The sequence below is a fragment of the Moschus berezovskii genome, chromosome 14, assembly GCF_049115385.1.
Source record: "Moschus berezovskii isolate FMDL1 chromosome 14, NW_MosBer_1.0, whole genome shotgun sequence".
Taxonomy (NCBI): domain Eukaryota; kingdom Metazoa; phylum Chordata; class Mammalia; order Artiodactyla; family Moschidae; genus Moschus; species Moschus berezovskii.
The window spans coordinates 47,416,072-47,438,737 of NC_142473.1; the positions used below are offsets into that span (position 1 = coordinate 47,416,072).

Genomic DNA, 22,666 nt, shown 5'->3' on the forward strand with positions numbered 1-22,666 from the left:
GACATCTGAAACGGCATGTGTTTTTCCCCTATACATACAAGTCCATGATACAGTTTAACTTACAAATTAGGCATAACAGAAGATTAACAATAATAATCAATAATAAAAAGAAAAATCATAAACAACATATCGTAATAAATGTTATATGAATGTGGTCTCTCTCTTTCTCAAAATATCTTACTGTACAAATGTTAATGCCTTTTCCATCTTTAAGTACTTATCGTGTACTTGGCCGTGACTTTCGCAGTTTTGAGATGCAACAGGAAAACTAGCAGAATTTCTTTTTCCTTCTTCACAATTTCACGGATAAAAGATTCATTCTTACCAAACATATTAGCAACGTTATCATGTTTTCTTTCCTTATTAAGTAGAGAAGTTTCACCTTTTCACTTAAAGGAAGCACTTTAAAGCTTCTCTTTGGCCTATCTGACTTGCTGGCATCACCACTCTTGTGCTTTGGGTCCATTTTTAAGTAAATAAGAGTTACTTGGTAACTCTCTGGTCGTTTAGTGGTTAGGACTTGGAGCTTTCACTGCTGTGGCCCTGGTTCAATCCCTGGTCAGGGAACTAAAATCCTACAAGTTATGTGACATGGCCAGAAAAAAACAAAAAGGGGAGGGGTTGCTTGAACACATTCTCATGTGTTCACTGTAATACCATGACAGTCAATTTGATAACCCAGATGGATATTAACCAACAGGTGGACACACAGGACCAAGGGATGATTCACGTCCTGGGTAGGATGGAGCAAAAAGGTGCAATTTCATCACACTACTCAGAAGAACATACAATGAATTATGAATTCTTTATTTCTGGAATTTTCTATTTAATATTTTCAGACCACAGCAGACAACAGGTAACTGAAACCATGGAAAGAGAAACTACAGATAAGGAGGGACTACTGCAGTGCCAACTGCTACAGAGAAATTAAGAAGGAGTCGTTTAAGAAAAGACAGTTGCTGGTTTTGCAACTGACTGGCCACTAGTTAGTTATCTTCAAGACAGCCAAGAAGTCTGTGTATAAAGTCAGACTGCAATGGGATCAGAAACCAAGCAAATTCTCCATAAATTAGCTTTCCCAGGAAATAAATAGTGGCTTTTTGATGCAAGTGCAAGTTCTCAGTCTTACTTAATTTTAATAAGTTGCTTGTTTGGCTTATTACTTCTCTATATTCTAATCTGTCAATACTATTCTTTAGTTTAAGAACACTCAAAGGTAAAAGTGTATTAAATGACGGCATTTACACGTTTAAAAAAAAAGGCACAAAATCAGATCATACAGGAAAAGTCCACAACTAACATCATACTCAAAGGTGAAAAAACTGAAAGCTTTTCCTCTAAGATCAAGAACAAGATAAGGATGCCCACTCTCACCACTTCTATTCAACACAGTTCTGAAAGTCCCAGGCACAGAGATTAGGCAAGAAATGCAAATAAAAGGCATCCAAATTGGAAAGAAAGAAGCAATAACAATCTGAAAAGAAAATTAAGAAAACAATCTGATTTGCAATAGCATCAAAAATACTCGAGAATAAACTGAACCAAAGAGGTAAAAAGACTTGTATACAGAAAATTACAAAACATTACTCCAAAAAATTAAAGATGGCATAAATAAATGGAAAGACATCCTATGCTCGTGGACTGAAAGACTTAACACTATTAAAATGCCCACACTATCCAAAGCAATTTATTACAGATTCAACGCCATCTCTGTCAAAATTTCAATGGCATTTTTCTTTTTTGCAGAAACAGAAAACATTACCCTAAAATTCATACGGAATCTCAAAGGTCCATGACAGTTAAAACAATCTTGAGAAAAACAAAGGTGGAAGCCTTATACTTCTTGATTTCAAAACCTACTACAAAGATACAGTAATCAAAACAGTATGTACTAGTAATCAAAACAGTATGCCAGGAATTCCCTGGCATTCCAGCGATTAGGACTCCATGCTTCCACTGCAAGGGGCATGGGTTTGATTCCTGGTTGGGGAACTAAGGTCCTGCAAGTCATTCAGCATGACCAAAAAACAAGAAGAAGAAAGAAAAAAGAAACAGTATGGTACTGACATAACGACAGACACACAGACTAATAAAACAGACTAGAAAGCCCAGAAATAAACCCTCTTTTATACTTAAAGGCCAGCCTCTTCAACAAAAGGTGTTCTAAAACCTGAATGTCCACATGCAACAGAATGAAGATGGACCCTTATCTTATACCATATTCATAAATTAAGTTCAAAACAGAGTAAAGATCTAAATGTAAGACCCGCAAGTATAAAACTCCTAGAAGAAAATATAGAGGAAAAACTTCATGACACTGGAATGAGCAATGATTTCTTAGATATTATGCTAAAAAAGCACAGGCAACAAAAGCAAAATTAGACAAAATAACATCAAACTTAAAAGCTCCTGCACATACCAAAAAGAAAAAAAAACAAAAACAAAATCCATCGACATGGGTAAACAGTTCTTGCCATCCTTGAACTTACACTCCAGGGGAGTAATAAGATATCAAACTATACAGCAATAACACAACCACCTGTATGGTGAAAACAGTGGTAAAAAAGAAAAGCACAGAATGTCGCAAGTGTACATTACAGAAAAGCTGGTTAGGTCTAGAATGGGCGTGGTGCTACCTGGAGAAACCTCCCCGAGGAAGTGACAATCAAGCCGAGACTGCCACATGATGGGTGGAGGAAACCTTACAGCAGAGGAAGCCGCATGTCTGAAGGCTCTGTGGCAAGAAGGGTCTTAGTAATCTGAGGAAGGTCAAGGTGGTTGCCCTGAAGTGAGCAAGAGGGAGGGGAGAGCAGGCTAGTGAGGTTGCAGAAGCCAAACGGAACATGGCCCTGTGCGTCATGATAAAGATGTTGGACTTACCTAAAAACAACAGCAAGCCATTGAAGGATATGGATTCAATATCCAGTGTTACCTCAATTAAAATAAATCCATAAGTTGAAATGGTCTCTAGGCCCATTCAAACTATAAAAGGTCTAAAAATCTATGATTCCATACTCTATCTCATCTACAAAAACAAACTGGCTCCAAAATTCCCTAGTTCATATCAAATATTAAATCAATAGTCTCACATTTAATAATAATTGCCTCTAGTGGTTTCAAGGTGTCCAAACTGAAGATAATTTCCAAGAAAGAAATATGTAGAGTGGCTCTTATTTTTACATAAAATTTTCACTTTACACCAAGATTCATACATATGAAGAATAAGATACCACCTCAATTCTGACTCAAAGTACTAAAAGTATTTACAAAACTAAACTCACATGTTCTCTAAACTAGAAACTTCATACAAACCCAGCTCACGACTAAAGTTGTTGTGGAACAGAAACAGTTCTCAAAAGACAGGGAAATTGGTCAATTTAGTGCTTTAGAAACTGCAGAAATTTTTCTCAGAAAGCATTCATACTCTTTGATCAATAATTCTACTTCAATTACTTGTTGTTCTATCAATACTTGTTGATTATCCTAACAAGAGAACCAGAGTCAAATAAAGATTCACCTAGGATAGTCACTATTATTTAAAAGAGTGGGGGAAAAAATAAAAAGTCCACCAAAAAAAGGTATGGTTATAAAGTACAAAACTATTATACAATCACTGAATACCACTCAGTACTTGGGTGACCTTGAGCAAGCATTTAACCCAAGGCCCATCTCCTCATCTTTAAAGTGGTGGTAATGATGGTACTTAACCTACAGAGTTGACATAAAGACTTTATTAGAACACCTGTTTAAAACATTTAGTATCTGAAACACAATAGCTCTAAATAAATATTAGCATCTTTATACTCAAGGTTTTTTTAAAAAATTCAATGACATGGGACAGGCAATATTAATGTAAAGGGTTCAATATGATCCCTTGAAAAACAATATATAAAAACATTTTAAAAAATAAAGACTTGGGAGTTCCTTGGCAGTCCACACTTTTCACTGCTGAGTGGACATGTGCAATCTCTGGTTGGGGAACTGTGATCCCACAAGAAAGGCAGTGTGGCCACAAAAATAAAATAAAAACTCAAAACAAACATATCAGAATGCTAACAGTGACTTCCTATGTATGCTAAAACTATGGATGATACATATTTTCTTAATAAGTTCTTTTTTCCTTAACTTCAACAATACCCTTTCATTACCTTTACAATAAAAAACAAATTTTAAAAACAGTATTTTATATTAATTATCAGTGAGATGTAAATCAAAACACAGTAAGCTATGTACTTCATATCCACCAGAATGCTATAATAAAAACAAAATGAAGAAATTGGACCCCTCAGCCGCTGCTGGCAGAAAGTAAAATGCATAGCTAGATTGGAAAACAACTTGATAGTTCCTCAAAAGGTTAAACACAGAGTTGCCCCATAACCCAGATTTCATTCCTAGGTATATAACCAAGAACTGAAAACATACCTCCACACGAAAATTGAACATGCATACTCACAGCAGTAAATTCATGATAACCAGAAAGTGGGAAGAAAACAAAACATCCATCATCCAATGAATGTGCCAACAAAATATGGTATATCCATAATGGAATATTTTTCGGACATGAAAAGAAATGAAGTACTGTTATGTGCTGCAACATGGATGAACCTTGCAAACATGATGCTAAATGAAAGAAGACAGACACAAAGGTCACATGGTTCCAGTCATATTGTGTAAGTCCAGACAGAGGTAAATCCATAGCGGTAAAAGTAACTCCATAGAGGTAAATAGATCAGTGATTGCCTGTAGCTGAGGGGCAGGACAGTAAGTGCTAATGGATATGGTTTTTACCACCAAATTGTACACTTTAAATTTACTTGTATGGTATATGAATTATATCTCACGAAAGCTGCTGTTTTAAAAAACAATACTTCTGGGAATACCCTGGCACTCTAGTGGTTAGGAGTCTGTGCTTCTGCAGGAGGCACAGGTCTGATCCCTGGTTAAGGAACTAAGATCCCACATGCCCCACACTGCAGGCATAAATACGTAAGGTTAATCTCCCTCTTGATTACTGTAATAAAGAACTGACACTTTAAAAAAATATAAGATTTCCTTAGACTACATCAGTTTTAGATTTATATTGTTGGCCGCGGTGTTCAATGACATAAAGTCATTCATACTTCTCAGCTTGGAACGTCTTCAATTACTCAGAAGTTTTTAGTCCACAACAGTGTCAGACTTTGTTTTTTTGGGCTCCAAAATCACTGCAGATGCTGATTGCAGCCATGAAATTAAAAGACGCTTGCTCCTTGGAAGGAAAGTTATGACCAACCTTGATAGTATATTAAAAAGCAGAGACATTACTTTGCCGACCAAGGTCCGTCTAGTCAAGGCAATGGTTTTTCCCGTGGTCATGTATGGATGTGAGAGTTGGACTGTGAAGAAAGCTGATCGCGGAAGAATCGATGCTTTTGAACTGTGGTGTTGGAGAAGACTCTTGAGAGTCCCTTATACTGCAAGGAGATCCAACCAGTCCATTCTAAAGGAGATCAATCCTGGATGTTCATTGGAGGGACTGATGCTAAAGCTGAAACTCCAATACTTTGGCCACCTCATGAGACGAGTTGACTCACTGGAAAAGACTCTGATGCTGGGAAAGGTTGGGGGCGGGAGGAGAAGGGGACGACGGAGAATGAGATGGCTGGATGGCATCACCGACTCTGTGGACATGAGTTTGAGTGTACTCCGGGAGTTGGTGATGGACAGGGAGGCCTGGCGTGCTGTGATTCATGGGGTCGCGGAGAGTCGGACACGACTGAGCGACTGAACTGAACTGAACTGAACTTTGCAAACATGATGAAAATGCAGAGTCCAACTTGGCCATTGTTCTAAATTAATTCTATGTAACTTTCAAGCAACAATGAAAGAAAAAACAACACAGGCTAAAGGATAATAAGAAAAGAATCATATAAAAACCTGGTTTGGGGAATTTAAGAGCAGCACCCTTCCTACTGGGCTTCCCAGTGGCGCTAATGGTAAAGAACCCACCTGCCAATGCAGGAGACTTAAGAGAGGCAGGTTCTATCCCTGGGTCCGGAAGATCCCCTGGAGTAGGGCATGGCAATCCACTCCAGTATGTTTGCCTGCAGAATCCCATTGACAGGGGAGCCTGGCAGAATCAGTCCATAGTTTGCAAAGAGTCAGACACAACTGAAGCAACTCAGCACACACGCACGTATCCTTTCCTATTAAATGATACTTGTTAGGTATTCATTTGACAACATTTTGAGTGCTGAAGGCATATTCACTACGAGAAAATTGAAAACTCATTTTATGGTAGAACTATAACTAAGGAACAGTAAGCATCTGGGAAGAAAGAATAACATCCAGCCTAAGAAAACAGAATGCAGACTGCTAGAGAGAAGAAACATTATACTGAACAAAAATGGCTCTCTTTGTGTATTTTTCTTTTGCATGTGTGTATATGTGTTTCCAAAACAACAACAACAACAAAAAGGATTACATTAGAAAGCAGTAAATCCCCCAATTAGGACTTGGCTTATTGACAAAGGATTACTGGTTTTTAGTCAAATAGCCCAGACCAACCTTTAATGTGTAGAATCAGGGAAAAGAACTGACAATGATTTGGACGAAGAAGCCAACTAGGCTATTAAAGCTCATGAAAGGTTTAGATTGCCTCATAACACGCTGAGGCAGAACTAGTTTTTGTTTTCTTTTTAATTAATTACGGTAGTGCTGGGTCTTTGTTGCTGCGCATAGGCTTCCTCTAGTTGCAGCCAGCGGGGGCTACTCTTCACGGTGGCGCATGGGCTTCTCACTGCAGAGCACAGGCTCAGTGGGTGAGTGGGCTACACCAGTTGTGGTACACAGGTTTAGCTGACCCTCAGTATGTGGGATCTTCCCGGACCACAAATTGAACCCATGTCCCCTGCACTGGCAGGCAGATTCTTATCCACTGTACTACCAGGGAAGTCTCAGAACTAGTTTCCAATGTAGTCTACTGGGGCTCAAAATTTAAAAAGTAACAATGTACCACTTTCTTCAATTATTCATTGTCAGATAATCCAGGCACAGTGTTTTTTTGCCCCCAAAAGGTAGAGAGGATCTCACAAAAATTCTTCCTGGATGTTTACAGAATCCTTTCCTTTACTTAAAAAAAAAAAAAGGAATTTAACAAACAAGAAAAAAGTTAACAATCAGCAGAGACAAAATATTCAATACATGGACACACAAGATAATCATCTGAAGTCTCATTCCCTCTGAAAAAGCAAATACAGAAACCAAATAGAAAAATTATTTTTTGCAAAGCAAGTTTCATTATAGTTTATCTATCTCTTGGTCTCAACCCCTTCTACATAACTCTCTTCAGCAAAGGCAGAAAAACCTTTCAAATAATTGGCGGAGGGCGGGGGGGCGGACAGGGGAGAAATGACCAAACTGAACACTGAGGAACACCAGATAATGAAGAAGAAAAAAATTACATTAAAACAGTTGAGAAAGAACCTAAGGGAACAAGACGCTGGATGAGAGAGTTTCAGATGATCAGAATGGTTTTTAAACCACTTTCCCCTGGCCCCTACTATATATCCAGTAACTGGAGAAGTATTAATTCTGCAAAGTAGTAATTAATCCCTCAATAGTACATACAGTTAAAAGTACTCTGGTCTAGAAGTGAAATGGCTTAGGTTCAAAACCTATCTACCCCTTATGAGCTATGTTCTCTGTTTCCTCCTGAGTTAAATGGGGATAAAAATTCCAGTTATGCATCACAGGATTAGCATGAGGATCAAATCAGACTCTGTGTGTGTGTATGTATAAAAGCACATATTGCAAATGTTTAATCATCATTTCATATATTCATTACATAATTGATGACAATCTAAGTTTTCTGTTAACACTCTTCAGTCACTACTGGCATTTTTTTTTCAACCAAGTTTCAAAACAAGGCACCAATCTGCTCAATTTAAACCCACACCATGGAAACCTTGGCTGCTTTATTTGGACTGAAAGCCTGGCAAAATTCCACTCCAGGTGGCTAAGCAATAATAAACAAGGGCTCACTGTTTCATCACATCCTCACTTGCTCTGTGAATAAGATTTTTCCCAAATTTAGTGGCTAATTTTGGACTTCTTAAATACTGCTATAGTCGCTCAGTTCAGTTCAGTCTCTCAGTCACGTCTGACTCTTTGCGACCCTATGGACTACAGCACGCCAAGCCTCCTTAGCCATCACCAACTCCCAAAGCCTGCTCAAACTCATGCCCATTGAGTTGGTGATGCCACCCAATCATCTCATCCTCCATCGTCCCCTTCTCCTCTCTTCAGTCTTGCCCAGCATCAGGGTCCCTTCCCAATGAGTCAGCTCTTTGCATCAGGTGGCCAAAGTATTGAAGTTTCAGCTTCAGCATCCATCCTTCCAATGAGTATTCAGGACTGATTTCCTTTATGATGGACTGGTTTGATCTCCGCACTGTCCAAGGGACTCTCAACAGTCTTCTCCAACAGTTCAAAAGCATCAGTTGTTCCACACAGCTTTCTTTATGGTCCAACTCTCACATCCATACACGACTATGGGAAAAACCACATCTTTGACAATACAGACCTTTGTCAGTAATAAAATAATGTCTCTGCTTTTTAATATGTTGTCTAGGTTTGTCATACAGTTTCTTCCCCAGTTACAAAACTTTTAAATACCTGAATACTAAAACAAAGAACATTTTAAAACTTTAAAACTCAGAATGTTTAAAGAAAGTTACATCAAGGAGAACAAAATGTGGTATCAGGGTACAGCACCTCAAGATATTCAACCATGTCTCTCTATCTAGTCTTCCAGCCCACACAAATTCTAGCACTGAAAAACAGCAATTTCCAGGTTTCTGAGACTTTCCCATTATGTTCCATATATTTTAATAACAGACATAATTCTGCTTTTTGTTATTTTAATTTTTAAGCTCAAACACATGCACTCAGCAGGTCATCAAACATTTGCCAAATATAAGACGTATTTACTGTGTGAACTGTTTCTGGTTTTGATTTTGGTTTAAACAAACTGAAATTTTTTAAAAAGTAAAAATACAATGAGGTTATGTATGTTTTAAACACAGTTTTATATAAAGTAGGGAAGACAACAAGTTTTTGTCTTATTTATTTAAAGTCCATGATGCCAGAGTGCTAACATATACTTTAGGGGAAAAAATTAGGGAGCGAGGCATTGTTTGTCCTAGAGGCACAGAGAAAGGGTGTCCTTTGGGTTTGACGGTCCACGACAGACTGTCTTGCTTCTAGTTCATACAGTCTAAACTTGATTAAAACAGGTATTGATAGAAAAGGGGGAGAATATACCTAATTTGACCCCTTGTGTGGGATCTGGGTATGCTTCATATGCTAACCACTTTTTCTGTTGTTGCTGTTGTTCAGTTGCTAAGGCATGTCCAACTCTTTGCAACCCCATGGACTGCAGAACGTCAGGTTTCCCTGTCCTTCACTATCTCCTGGAGTTTGCTCAAATTCATGTCCACTGAGTCGGTGATACTATGTAACCATCTCATCCTCTGCCGCCCTCTTCTCCTTTTGCCTTCAGTCTTTCCCAACATCAGGGTCCCTTCCCATGAGTTGGCTCTTCACACCAGGTGGCCAAAGTATTGGAGCTTCAGCATCAGCCCTTCCAGTGAATATTCAGGGATGATTTCATTAAGGACTGGTTTGACCTCCTTGCTGTCCAAGGGATTCTCAAGAGTCTTCTTCAACACCACAATTCCAAAGCATCAATTCTTCGGTGCTCGGCCTTCTTTACAGTCCAACTCTCACATCCATACATGACTACTGGAAAAACCACAGCTTTGACTATATGGATCTTTGTATGAAAAGTGATGTCTTTGCTTTTGAATATGCTGTCTAGATTTGTCACAGCTTTTCTTCCAAGGAGCACGCTTCTTTTAATTTCATGGCTACAGTCACCATCAACAGTGATTTTAGAGCCCAAGAATGTAAAATTTGTCACTGCTTCCACTTTTTCCTCATCTATTTGCCAGGAAGTGATGGGACTGGATGCCACGATCTTAGGTTTTTTAATGTTGAGTTTTAATCCAGCTTTTTCATTCTCCTCTTTCACCCTCATCAACAGGCTCTCTTGTCTTAGGGACTATTAATGGAATATAAACGTTCTCACCACTACAGTTGTATTCAAAACCTCTTGACTTTTATTTAAATTAACGCAGAAATATCAAATGGTAAACTCAGGATTCTGAAGCTGTTTTAACTAATCATGGCTAAGACAATCTAAGAGAAACACAAATACTACATGTTCTCAGTTTTATGTAGAATATTTAAAACAACGAACTTAAAGAAATAAGAGAATAGGATGGCAATGGTCAGGGGCTAGAGGCGGGGGAGTGGAAATGGGGAGATGCTGATCAAAGTGTACAAACTTCTAGCTTTAAGATGAAAAAGATCTGGGATATACTGTGACCATAACTACCAATACTACTATATATTTAAAGTTGTTAAGAGACCAGGTCTTAAAATGTATAACCCCTCAGCACACAAAAAGGTAACTATGGGAAGCAATGTTAACACAAGTCACCTTATTGTAGCAATCATTTCACAATATATACATGTATCAAACCATAATGCTGTACACCTCATAATGCTATACACCTTAAATTTACATACATTAGGTATCAGTAATATCTCAATAAAGCTGGGGAAATTTTTTCTAAATAAAACCAACCAATATAATATTGTAAAATAATTAGCCTCCAATAAAATAAAATAAAATAAACAAATAAAAATAATTTCTTCACAAACCAAAAAAAAAAAGAAACTTACTGACTTATAATACAACTATAAGCACAAATGAGCTACCTGATCAATGAACAGAAGGAGGCCCAAAAAAGCTTTAGAAAATAGTATAGCATCATACTATGAAGATTTGAAACGTAACACCTAAGCTTCTATATAATTTGTTTAAATCTTTTTTATCACGGTATAATTCACATACCAAAAAATTCACTCTTAAAGTGTACATTTTAGTAGTATTAAGTATATTCACAGGTTTTACAATCATCATCACTATCTAACTCTAGAACATTTTTATCACCCCAAGAAGAAACTTCAAACCCATGAGTAGTCACTCACCATTCCCACTTCTCTCCACCTCTGGCAACCACTAATCTATTTTGCATCTTTATGTGTTTGTCTATTTTGGACATTTCACATAAACTGGATTGTACAATAGGTGGTTTTTGCAAGTTTAAGTCTTACATTTCATTTTGGTGTGATTTTTCCCTCTGTGGTTTCTTTTCTAAGTAAATGCTTTTGAACTGTGGTGCTGGAGAAGACTCTTGAGAGTTCCTTGGACTGCAAGGAGATCCAACCAATCCATTCTAAAGGAAATCAATCCTGGGTGTTCATTGGAAGGACTGATGCTGAAGCTGAAACTCCAATACTTTGGCCACCTCATGCGACGAGTTGACTCACTGGAAAAGACTCTGATGCTGGGAAGGATTGGGGGCGGGAGGAAAAGGGGACGACAGAGAATGAGATGGCTGGATGACATCACCGACTCTGTGGACATGAGTTTGAGTGAACTCCGGGAGTTGGTGATGGACAGGGAGGCCTGGCGTGCTGTGATTCATGGGGTCACAAAGAGTCGGACACAAATGAGCGACTGAACTGAACTGAATTGAAAGCATGACCAAGGCAATGTTTTATATTTATATAAACATACACACACATACAAATAAAGAGCAAAAATTGTATTATTGAGGCTTATATGGAATAATAGATATAGGTACAAAGAATACCACCTAAATGAACAGACTAATATTTGACAGTCTTTGCTGCAAAATTTCTAAAAAATAAAATGTGATTTTTAAAAAGAATGCTGACCAACATTTTGGCATTTTCCAAACCACTAACTTAAATTATTGTTATACATTTTAATTACTGTACTTTGCTATTATAAAAAGACACTAAACTATAAAAAGAATTTATACATATAAATACCTATAAAAAATTTTTTTAAATCATAGGAAAAAATACATCAGTAATTATGGTATTTATGTGACTGGAAAGTAGGCTTTTTTAATGTATTTAATTTTTAATTTAAAGGTATTATCACCATCACTTTTTGAAAGACATTTTTAACATATACCCCAAAAATCCACACTATATATTACAAATAAGCAAAAGTAGGAACTCCCAACCCTTCATGTACATATGATTACTTTTCATATCTAAACTAAATGTACATAATATGGAAAGATGACAGTAATATATTGCTTAGTTAAACAAACTAAACTATATGTAGCATGATCCTACTGGTACAGAAATAATATCTAAACTAAATGTACATAATATGGAAAGATGACAGTAATATATTGCTTAGTTAAAAAAACAAACTGAACTATATGTAGCATGATCCTATTGGTACAGAAATAAAACACGATGTATAGGTGTGTTTTTGCATGCATATAAAAAGGTCAGGAAATACTTAAAAGTGGTTACTCCTGAAGACTCAGACTAAAAAGGGAGTTTACTTTTTAATCTCACATATTTGTACTAATTGCCTATTTAATAACAAGCTAATTTATGTAATTTTTTAAGACTTTACTTAATTATTTTATTTTTTTTGGCTGCATCTTGCAGTATATTAGCTCCCCAACCAGGGACTGAACACAGGCCACAGCAGTGAAAGCATAGAGTCCTAACCACTGGACTGCCAGGGAATTCCTACCTTTCGTAACTTTTAAATCACAAATGCTTTTAATTAAATGCGCCATTAATTTAGATTACTTTCTTTAAAAAAAAAAATAAAAGAACATTAAATCTAACAATTTAATGCGTGAATTTTTAATTATCCAAACCAAAGGAGAACTCAAATGAGACAGAAAATACCAATAGGTTGTATTTGGCTTCCAAACACCTAATAGTTTATAGCATCCTTAGTCATAACGTATCAGAGGAAACATCCACGTGGTACCCAGAAAAGTCCAGGATGAAAACTTTGCTGTATAATATCTATAAAGTATAGATATTTTACCACATCAAATCCATGCTTTAACAATTCTGGTACATATGGAACCAGAATTTAAAAAGAAAAAAAAAAGTTCCCCAAAAGAAGACAGGTACAGATTAACACAAAATACATTTCTTAATTTCAAAAAAAGAGCCAGCTGTGAAAATACCAAACCAAGGTTTAGAAGACGCTGGAGGACAGAGAGAAAGAGGAAGCACCGTCAGTCGCTTCTTTCATTCTGATTTATCTCGAGATGCTTCACAACTAAACTCCTTAGGGAACTCACCAACAAGGGTGTGTGGGGCCCACTTGAAATGTGTAACTTGAACACCGCTATAAGCAGGAAGAGGTTAGAATCATACCTTTTCCAAAATGAACTTGTTTAAATAAGGCATGTAGCCCTGATTGGAGACAGGTCCCTCGTCATCATCCCTGAAGTGCTCTTCAAGGGCAACCGGGTCATGTGGAACCTTCAGCACCGTGCACAGGTTATGGGAAAGGACCTATAAGGGAGAAAGAGAGCAGTTTAGAGGCATCCACTAACCAGCACGTGGCACCTTCACTCTTCAAACACAAATGGCTGCCTCCTACCCTGGGGAGAGAAAGATGAAAAGTAAACTGCCAGCTGCCAGGCTCCCCACTTGTTATCAACAGGGTCTCACTCCCTCTCCAGTTTTGGTTCACTTCAAACAAGTCTCTTTTACTTGCCTACAATGAGCCAGGCTCCATGAGAGACCTGTAACTATCATACTCCTTGTGTGTGTGTTAGTCGCTCAGCTGTGTCCAACTCTTTGCGACCCCACGAACTATAGCCTGCCAGGCTTCTCTGTCCATGGAATCCTCCAGGCAAGAATATTGGAGTGGACTGCCATTCCCTTCTCCACATACTCCTTGTAGGCTTTTATTAATTGGCCCACATTAGAAAGAAAAAGGGAGGAAAGAGCAAGAGAACGTGCTCAGCATTGAACATCTCCCTAAGCAGAGCAGTGTCAGTCAATTAAAGCTGTAAAAGAAAACACATGGTACTGAAGAGCTGCAGCTGGGGGCTGTGGATAAGGTGGCCAAGCCAGGCTGGCCATAACCTCTCTCTGCTTCACTTCTCTCTTTTGTTCAATATAAAGGGCCAAGTTAATATACAAATATATCAAATATTGATTAGTAATCTCTATTCGTCCAACCATCTCTGTAACTCCATGATGCTAGGTTAAGTTTTCAGGATGAGTATAAAAGGGTATAAATATGAAAAGAGAAAGAAGTCAAGTGCCTGGTTTAAAAATATATAAAAAATCAATAGCAAAAATATCTCAGGAGTCACCAAAATGGCTGAAAATATTTTGTAGAGAATTTGCATTCTGGTCTTGCCATAATCTAAATGCATACTTTAACATTCAGGTAGTTGAGTTAGCAGTTTGGGCTATTTGAGTACTAACTGTGTTTCATATTAAGTGAAAATTTAAAAATAAAACTTAAATTCCTTCCATCTCATTTGTGCATTCTAAACAGGTCAAATTATACCGCTAAGGCTGTACTTCCTCTAACACAAAATCTTATTAGATGTTTGTTAAATCCCAGGTTAAAATCTTCCCTATTTTTCTCAGCCCTACCCATTCAATTGCTTAAGGAGCCACATTCACCTCAGTGAATACTTCCAATTCCATTAAGCAAGTCACTTTTTTCTGCATACATATATTTCAGTTAGAATTTTTTACAATTAAAAAAATTAATCTATAAAAATAACATTTGCATATCTTCTTTCTACATTTGTTTTGTTTCTCAAAGCTTCATTTATGTGGAGATCCTTTTCTACATGCTCTGCTGGTTTTAAGGAAGTAAGTAAAGTGAAGGAAGTACACAAATGGTTATAGATGAAGTAATGAAGACTTTTATCAGCCCTACAAAGCAGGCTGTGTTTCTCAAATGAACTATTTGCCAGTAGTACAGCACATGAAAAGGGCACGGTGGAGCTTTTATTGAATTTTGCACCACAGTCAGAAAATGAGACATTTCCTTTATTTACCTTATAACACCTATAGAGTAATTATCTACCTCCAAAGAGGTTTTGTGAGGATCAACTTCAAGAATATAAAGTGCAACACACTGTGGAATATAGAAAAATAAAGAACATAGTCCTCTTATAAGGCCCAACAGTCATTCAGATTGTAAAATTATTTGGGACTTTACCCAAGTAAAAACTCCCAACCACAGGTTAACCTATGGTATATCCATAAAACCTTAAGAACAATGAGGAACTCACTGTGTAGTAACATGAAAAGATCTCCCAGGTAACTTAAGTGAAAACAAAAACAATGTACCTAAGACTACATACAGTGTGCTTCTATGTAAAAGAAAAAGGAAGAAAAAAATTTTTAAACTTTACAAGGATATATAAGAAACAGATAACAGTGGAGGGAAAACTAGTTTGATTGCAGACCAAGACCAAAAGATTTCACTGTATCTCCCTCTTTATTAAGTTCGGGAAAATTTTCACCTATTCAAAAAATGTAACAGCTATTTTAAAAATTAAGCACATAAACATACACACACATTTTTTTTAATGGCCAGCTTAAACTCACACTAAATCTTTCGATATTTATTTTTTTTAATTTAAAAAAAATGTATTTGGCTACGCTGAGTCTTAGTTACAGCACTCAGGATCTTCAATCTTTATTGCAGCAGGCAGGATCTTTAGCTGCAGCATGAAGGATCTAGTTCCCTGACCAGGGATGGAACCTGGGCCCACTGCATTGGAAGCGTAAAGTCAGCCATTGGACCACCAGGGAAGTACCACACAGCTAAATCTAATCTTCAAACTCTACACTTTATCTTCTACATTAACTTACCCCCTAAAAATCAGGTATAAAAGGGAGACATATTCCACAGCAATGTACCATGACTAATGGATGAATAAGGTATAAGGGCAATAAACAAGTTCAGAAAGAATAGTGTGTGCTACGATGACTCCATGTATTAAATGAAATGTAACCTAGGCCTTAAAATAAGGAGAGCTTTTGGGTAGGAAAGGGCTTCCCTGGTGGCTCGGACTAAAGAATCTGCCTGGAATGCAGGAGACTGGAGTTCGATCCCTGGGTGGGGAAGATTCCCTTGAGAAGGAAATGCCAACCCACTCCAGTATTCTTGCCTGGAGAATTCCATGGACAGAGGAACCTGGCAGGCTACAGTTCATGGTGTCACAAAGAATCGGACACAACTGATTGTGACTACCACTTTCACTGACACTTTGGGTAGGAAAAGGGCAGCTGGAAGGTTTTCCAGATAGAGGGATAATATGAAAAAAGTAACTGATAAATGCAAAATTCTCAGGGTACAAAAAAGGAGACACCAATCTCTCCCACAACCATCCCTTTCTCTGCTTTGGGTTTCACAGACCCTCCAACTAAAGTACTGGTAGAGGCCTTAGATGCTATATTGTCATCCTTCCCATCTTACAGATGGTGAGTACTGGCTCAAAGAGATTAAATTTGTTTTTCTTGACTAAGGTGACTTAGGAGAACTGAGACTAAGTCAGGTTTTGTAAACCCTGGTCCAACACTCTCCAGTAATAAGGAACATTATGTTTACAGTTTTCAAAAATCAACACCTTTGTGTAGGTGCTTTAGTTCCATCTAGTGATCTCACTGAAGATTTAGATTTAAACCCTAGACTACAGCCTTGGATAATTAAATAGCACTTTTAAAAAATACAGGGATAACTGAATTCAGGGATAACTTTCTTAACCACCTTATTTTAGTTAAGCAAACTGTGAGAGAGGCATCAGATTATATTAAAGGACCCTGGAGGAGGAGACTTGCGTACCCACTGTACTCATGTGGTCTGTTCCTGGTCAGTGGTTTGCCATTTACCCTTTTTAAATATTAGAATATTTTGCTGCTTACTTGTTTAGTCTCAGTACCCTCACTGCAAAATGAAGAGTTGGTGACTTGTTTCTAAAACTAATGTTTTCAAAAGTCCAATCCTTAACTGTCAACCAAAACTCGTTTCATGAACTCAACAGAAAGAACTATAGTTTAGATCAGAAATTCAGCTTTTTTCATTGTTGGTAAGGTCTAGAACAGGGAAGTCCTCTTCAAACAAAGTAACAACAGTATCTCAAAGTTTTTAAGTAAAAGGTATTCAAAAAAAAAAAAAGAGGATTCCTAAAGGCCAGAATATAAACTAGTAACAAGAAGTAAAATCTCCATAAACTCACACAGCAGTTGATGCTTTTTTAGAGTAGACTCACACTATACATTAGTTGCTTTTCGTCTTACCCCTGGAGAGGAGATAGTACTGCTACTTTACAGATGAAGCTAATTCAGAGATGAGGAGATGTCTCCCAAATCACATAGTTTTTGGTGCAGTGAAACTAGGACTAGAACCCAAACCTTATACGCTGGCGCCCTTTCCATGCCCTACCACTTTCCCTTTCCTCCTGGACAGAGAGCCCTGACCATACAAAAGTGACCTGCAAGCTGTGGCCATGCATGTCTGTTATTGCTAAGGTGAAGTGATGGGCCAGTGCCCACCAGGTCAGTTCTCCAGCACTCAGCAAGATGGCTATAGCTATTTAGTGGAACAAAGTTAGATCCAATGGTGAAGAACCACATCCGCCTAGAAATCTAGCACCACTCTTTCTCAGAGCCCTGATCTCCCAGCACCTGTCTTTGGGGGAAACTGTTCCAAGAGTTACCATCCTCCTCTCCAGATGAGAATGCTGGAAAACAGATGAGGACCAAAGCCATCAGGAGGAAATAGGGCTACATGTTCTTGATTTGTAAAAGGACTGCCCCTGAATCACGCTAATCGGTGTTTGTAAGTTTCTTGAGAAAGCTGAATTTATCCTACTTCAAATGCCTGCTCCTCCAAAGGCCATTCTTTCAACGCCCACATAATTGCTAAGCAACTTTGCTCTCATTCCTCAATTTGAAGAATAAACTATTGTTACTACAATAAAAGATCCATATCCATGCCAGACCCTCGTCATTCCAGTTCCTTCATAGCTGTCTGCCAGTGCCTCTGCAGGCCTCTGCTGACAAGAAATGACTAACTGCTCGTGTGGTTGGTTCCTGTTCAGTGGTTTGCCGTTTACCCTTTTTAAGTATTTTACTCCAACTATCGTGGGAAGAAATCAAGGATGATGAACACAGTGTTTTAACACACATGAGGGCCTAATGCTTACCCTTCTCCCTTCCGAAGATGCAGAGATTACAAAGTTCTCTGAAAGGAACCTCCCCCCAAGCCGACCCCCAGTCACACACTGTTTCCCTTTACAGGATGTGCGTAATGGGCAAAATTCAACACTGAAAAAAAGAGGGGTGGAGATCCCAACGAGCTTATCTCAAGGGACACAATTACAGAACTAAAATTCATAATGGGTAATCTTTTTTTAAAGCATGAAAATTCCTGTCTGATTAATAAAATTTCAAGCTAATGGCAAATTACCAGAAAACTCTTCCTAACAGCATGACCAATTTCCTACCCATGCTATGTCCTGCCTTAAGAGCATTGTCTTAATAGAAATCCTGCCCCTTACCACAAGGAATCATTTTCCCTTTCCTGACAAAATCTTTTCGTCCTGCTTGTCACTGCTTAAGGCCTGCTTGCTTTCTCTTAAATTATCTTTATTATACTCAGCCTCAGAAATCTCAACGTCATCTCTGACTCAAGTCCCTGAATGCAATCAATCACCATGCTAGCCACTTCTACCACAGTCATCTTCAAGGGCTGCTTACCTCACGTTCTCACCTTGCCTAAAAGTCATAAAAAGCCTACAGAAGTAAAAACCAAGGAGGTTTATGCCCCTTGGCAAGCCAGTCCCACTTTACCTTTCAGTCTTATTTTTTCCCACCCTTCTGCACCAACTGTACAAAACTAGCCAAACAAGTTTACGCAGAACACCTTAGGGGCTTCCCCAGTGGCTCAGCAGTAAAGAACCAGCCTGCAGTGCAGGAGACTCAGGAGATGCTCAGGTTCAACCGCTGCATCAAGAAGATCCCCTGGAGGAGGGCATGGAAACCCACTCCTATTCTTGCTGGGAAAATTTCATGGACAGAAGAGCCTGGCAGGTTATAAGCCATAGGGTCACCAAGAGTCGGACACAACTGAAGCGACTGAGTACAGCACTTCAAGCAAGCCCTGTATCACTTCCCTGTCCCCCTCCGGGCCTCTGCTCCAATCACCCCTGCTGCTGCTGCTGCTGCTAAGTCACTTCAGTCGTGTCCGACTCTGTGTGACCCCATAGACGGAAGCCCACCAGGCTCCCCCGTCCCTGGGATTCTCTACATCTCCATTTCTACCTAACATAAATGCCATTCCTTTCTAAAGCCTCCACCACCCAAAATCAAGATGGTTTTCCCCATTCTGCATTTCCCAAGCACTCTGTATTTCTTATTTTACACTCCCGCACATGATTTGCTCTCTCCCATAAGACCAAATTTCTGAAAGGTCCATGTCTTAACCACCCTTGCATTCCCACAGTACCTAGCATGCTACTCAGAATGCAGAAGGCTTTCAATAAATGCTGAACAAAGTCCTTCTAAAATTTCTCCTTTGACAGTAAATCCATAATAAGTTTAACAACGACAACAATCTTAGGAAATATCCTCTTTATTTCATTGATAAAAAGACTGAGGCCTGAGACGTGTCTAAGCCACACACACTGTGGCAGGTCAGGAAGCAACAGTTAGAACTGGACACAGAACAACAGACTGGTTCCAAATAGGGAAAGGAATACGTCAAGGCTGTATATTGTCATCCTGCTTATTTAACTTATATGCAGAGTACATCATGAGAAATGCTGGGCTGAATGAAGCATAAGCTGGAATCAAGATTGCCGGGAGAAATATCAATAATCTCAGATATGCAGATGACATCACCCTTATGGCAGAAAGTGAGGAAGAACTAAAGAGTCTCTTGATGAAAGTGAAAGAGGAGAGTTAAAAAGTTGGCTTAAAACTCAGCATTCAGAAAACTAAGATCATGACATCTGGTCCCATCACTTCATGGCAAATAGATGGGGAAACAGTGGAAACAGTGACAGACTTTATTTTCGTGGGCTCCAAAATCACTGCAGATGGTGACTGCAGCCATGAAATATAAGATGCTTGCTCCTTAGAAGAAAAGCTATGACCAACCTAGACAGCATATTAAAAACCAGACATTACTTTGTCAACAAAGGTCTGTCTAGTCGAGGCTATGGTTTTTCCAGTGGTCATGTATGGATGTGAGAGGTGGACTCTAAAGAAAGCTGTGCACTGAAGAATTGATGCTTTTGAACTGTAGTGGTGGAGAAGACTCTTGAGAGTCCCGTGAACTGCAAGGAGATCCAACCAGTCCATCCTAAAGGAAGTCAGTCCTGAACATTCATTGGAAGGACTGATGCTGAAACTGAAACTCCAACACTTTGGCCACCTGATGAAAAGAGCTGACTCATTAGAAGACTCTGATGCTGGGAAAGATTGAAGGCAGGAGGAGAAGGGGATGACAGAGAATGAGATGGTTGGATAGCATCACCGACTCAATGGGCATGAGTTTGAGTAAACTCCGGGAGTTGGTGATGGACAGGGAGGCCTGGCGTGCTGCAGTCCATGGGGTCGCAAAGAGTCAGACACGACTGAGCGACTGAACTGAACTGAACTGAACTGATGAGTAACAAATCAGAAGCAAGAACCCAACTCTCCTAACTGCCTGTCCCACAATCAAGCCCTGTGCTGGAAACGTTCTCTCTTACCTAGTTGCATCATTCAACACTTGGTCACTCTTCATAAACTCCAGGAACCCTTCACTGCCCGCTCTGTCCACTGAACTCCTATTTAGCACTTATGTGAATTCTGCTTCATACACTAGCAATATCTCAAATACCTAACCGTGGCTCAGAGAAGGAGGAAACCCTGCCTAAAACTGTTCTTCCATATCCTTCAGTGACTAGGAGAGGGTTAAGGGAGGACTCAATAGGAATATAACACTCACAGACACATTAAGGCAGGATAGCTAACTCAAAATCACCTGTTGCAATGCTGTCCACAGAATACACGCCATTAAACTACAGCATGGGTTTCCCAGGTGGCTCAGTGGTGAAGAATCCCCCTGACAATGCAGGAGACACAGGTTCAATCCCTGGGTCAGGAAGATCCCCTGGAGAAGGAAATGGCAACCCACTCCAGTATTTTTGCCTGGGAAATCCTATGGACAGAGAAGTCTGGTAGGCTACAGTCCACACGGTTGCAAAAGAGTCAGACACGACTCAGCAACTATACAACGACAAGAAACTACAGTATATGCCACTGGATTACATTTTAAATAGACTATCTTTAAAAAGTTATTTTGGATAGTTCACTAACTTGGCCCTCTTCAGAAATCAGAAAGAAAATACTGGTAAATCTGACCACATAAAAGTTCTTAAATTTCCCTTAAAAAAGAGACATCATAAACAAAAAAGGCTAATAGCTCCAATACTCAAATTACTCCTGTTCTGTTCTGTTCTGTTCTGTACTGTTCTGTTCTGTTCAGTCGCTCAGTCGTGTCCGACTCTTTGCAACCCCGTGGACTGTAGCTTACCAGGCTTCTCCATCCATGGGATTCTCCAGGCAAGAATACTGGAGTGGGTTACCATTTCCTTCTCCAGGGGATCTTCCTGACCCAGGGATCGAACCCGGGTCTCCCGCATTGGAGGCAGACACATTAACCTTTGAGCCACCCACTCCTAGAAATTATTAAGTAAGAAATGAACACCTAATTTTAAAAACGGACAACAGACATGAATAGAAAAATCACAAAAGAAGCTAATGACTAATAAACATAGGAAAAGATGCTTTACTTCACTAATAATCAACATAATGCACATTAAAAAAGCAACTACTTTTCTACCTGAAAAGCAACTCCTGGCATTTGAGCAGACACAGGAGAGTAAAAATTGCCAACATTCAATACCAGAGAAGGTATAGAGCAAGTTTTCTCCACCACTACTGACATTTTAGACCAGATAACTCTTTGTTGGGGAGCAGGGAGAAGTGTCCTATGCATTGTAGGAAGTTTCACAGCATCCCTGGCTGAAAGCACCAAAACATCTCAAATATCTATGAGTAGTAAAGCACTTAAATAAAGCATGACTCATCAACACAGTAAAATATTTCATAGCCATTATAAAGAATGATGGGGGTCTGTGTCTATGTGCATTGACATGGAAACATGACCCTAACACACTGATTAAGAAAACAGGTTACAAAAGCATATGAAATAGGATCCTATTTACATAAAAGAATATATATGTATATGCACATGTGTGCATGCATGTATATGCTTGTAGGGTAAGGGAGATGGAGGAAGGATAGGGAGGGACAAAGAAATGTTAAAAGGATAATCATGCAAAGTTAACTGCATCTGCCTTTAGTGGTAGAATTCCAGGTGCTTTTATCTTTGTCTCTATACTTTAAGGTATTGTTTGAATATTCTATGTACTATCTTTAAAATGAGAAAAGGCGAAGCTTTTACATTTATGTAAAATTTAAATATATTTATGTAAAATTATTAATGTTAAATGAATTTTTAAAAATTCCAGCTAGAAAGCACCAATAAAATTATATGAAGAGATCACTGTAGGACTATAAAGTTGATGAAATTAACTCACTTTAGTCATTCATAAAGAACTATGCTTTGCCATACCTCTTGAAGAAGCCACACTGTGGGCAACAA

At 38.7% G+C, this 22,666-nt stretch overlaps 1 protein-coding gene across 1 annotated transcript in view; it reads right to left on the reverse strand.

Annotated features, from left to right (window-relative positions):
• The window catches only part of SWAP70 (switching B cell complex subunit SWAP70), a 78,200-nt gene that overhangs the window by 40,182 nt on the left and 15,352 nt on the right, over window positions 1-22,666 (reverse strand). Inside the window, exon 2 of the mRNA XM_055423396.2 lies at window positions 13,342-13,482. Within this exon, the coding sequence (XP_055279371.1) occupies window positions 13,342-13,482 (141 nt within the window). The remainder of the gene's footprint in view (window positions 1-13,341; window positions 13,483-22,666) is intronic.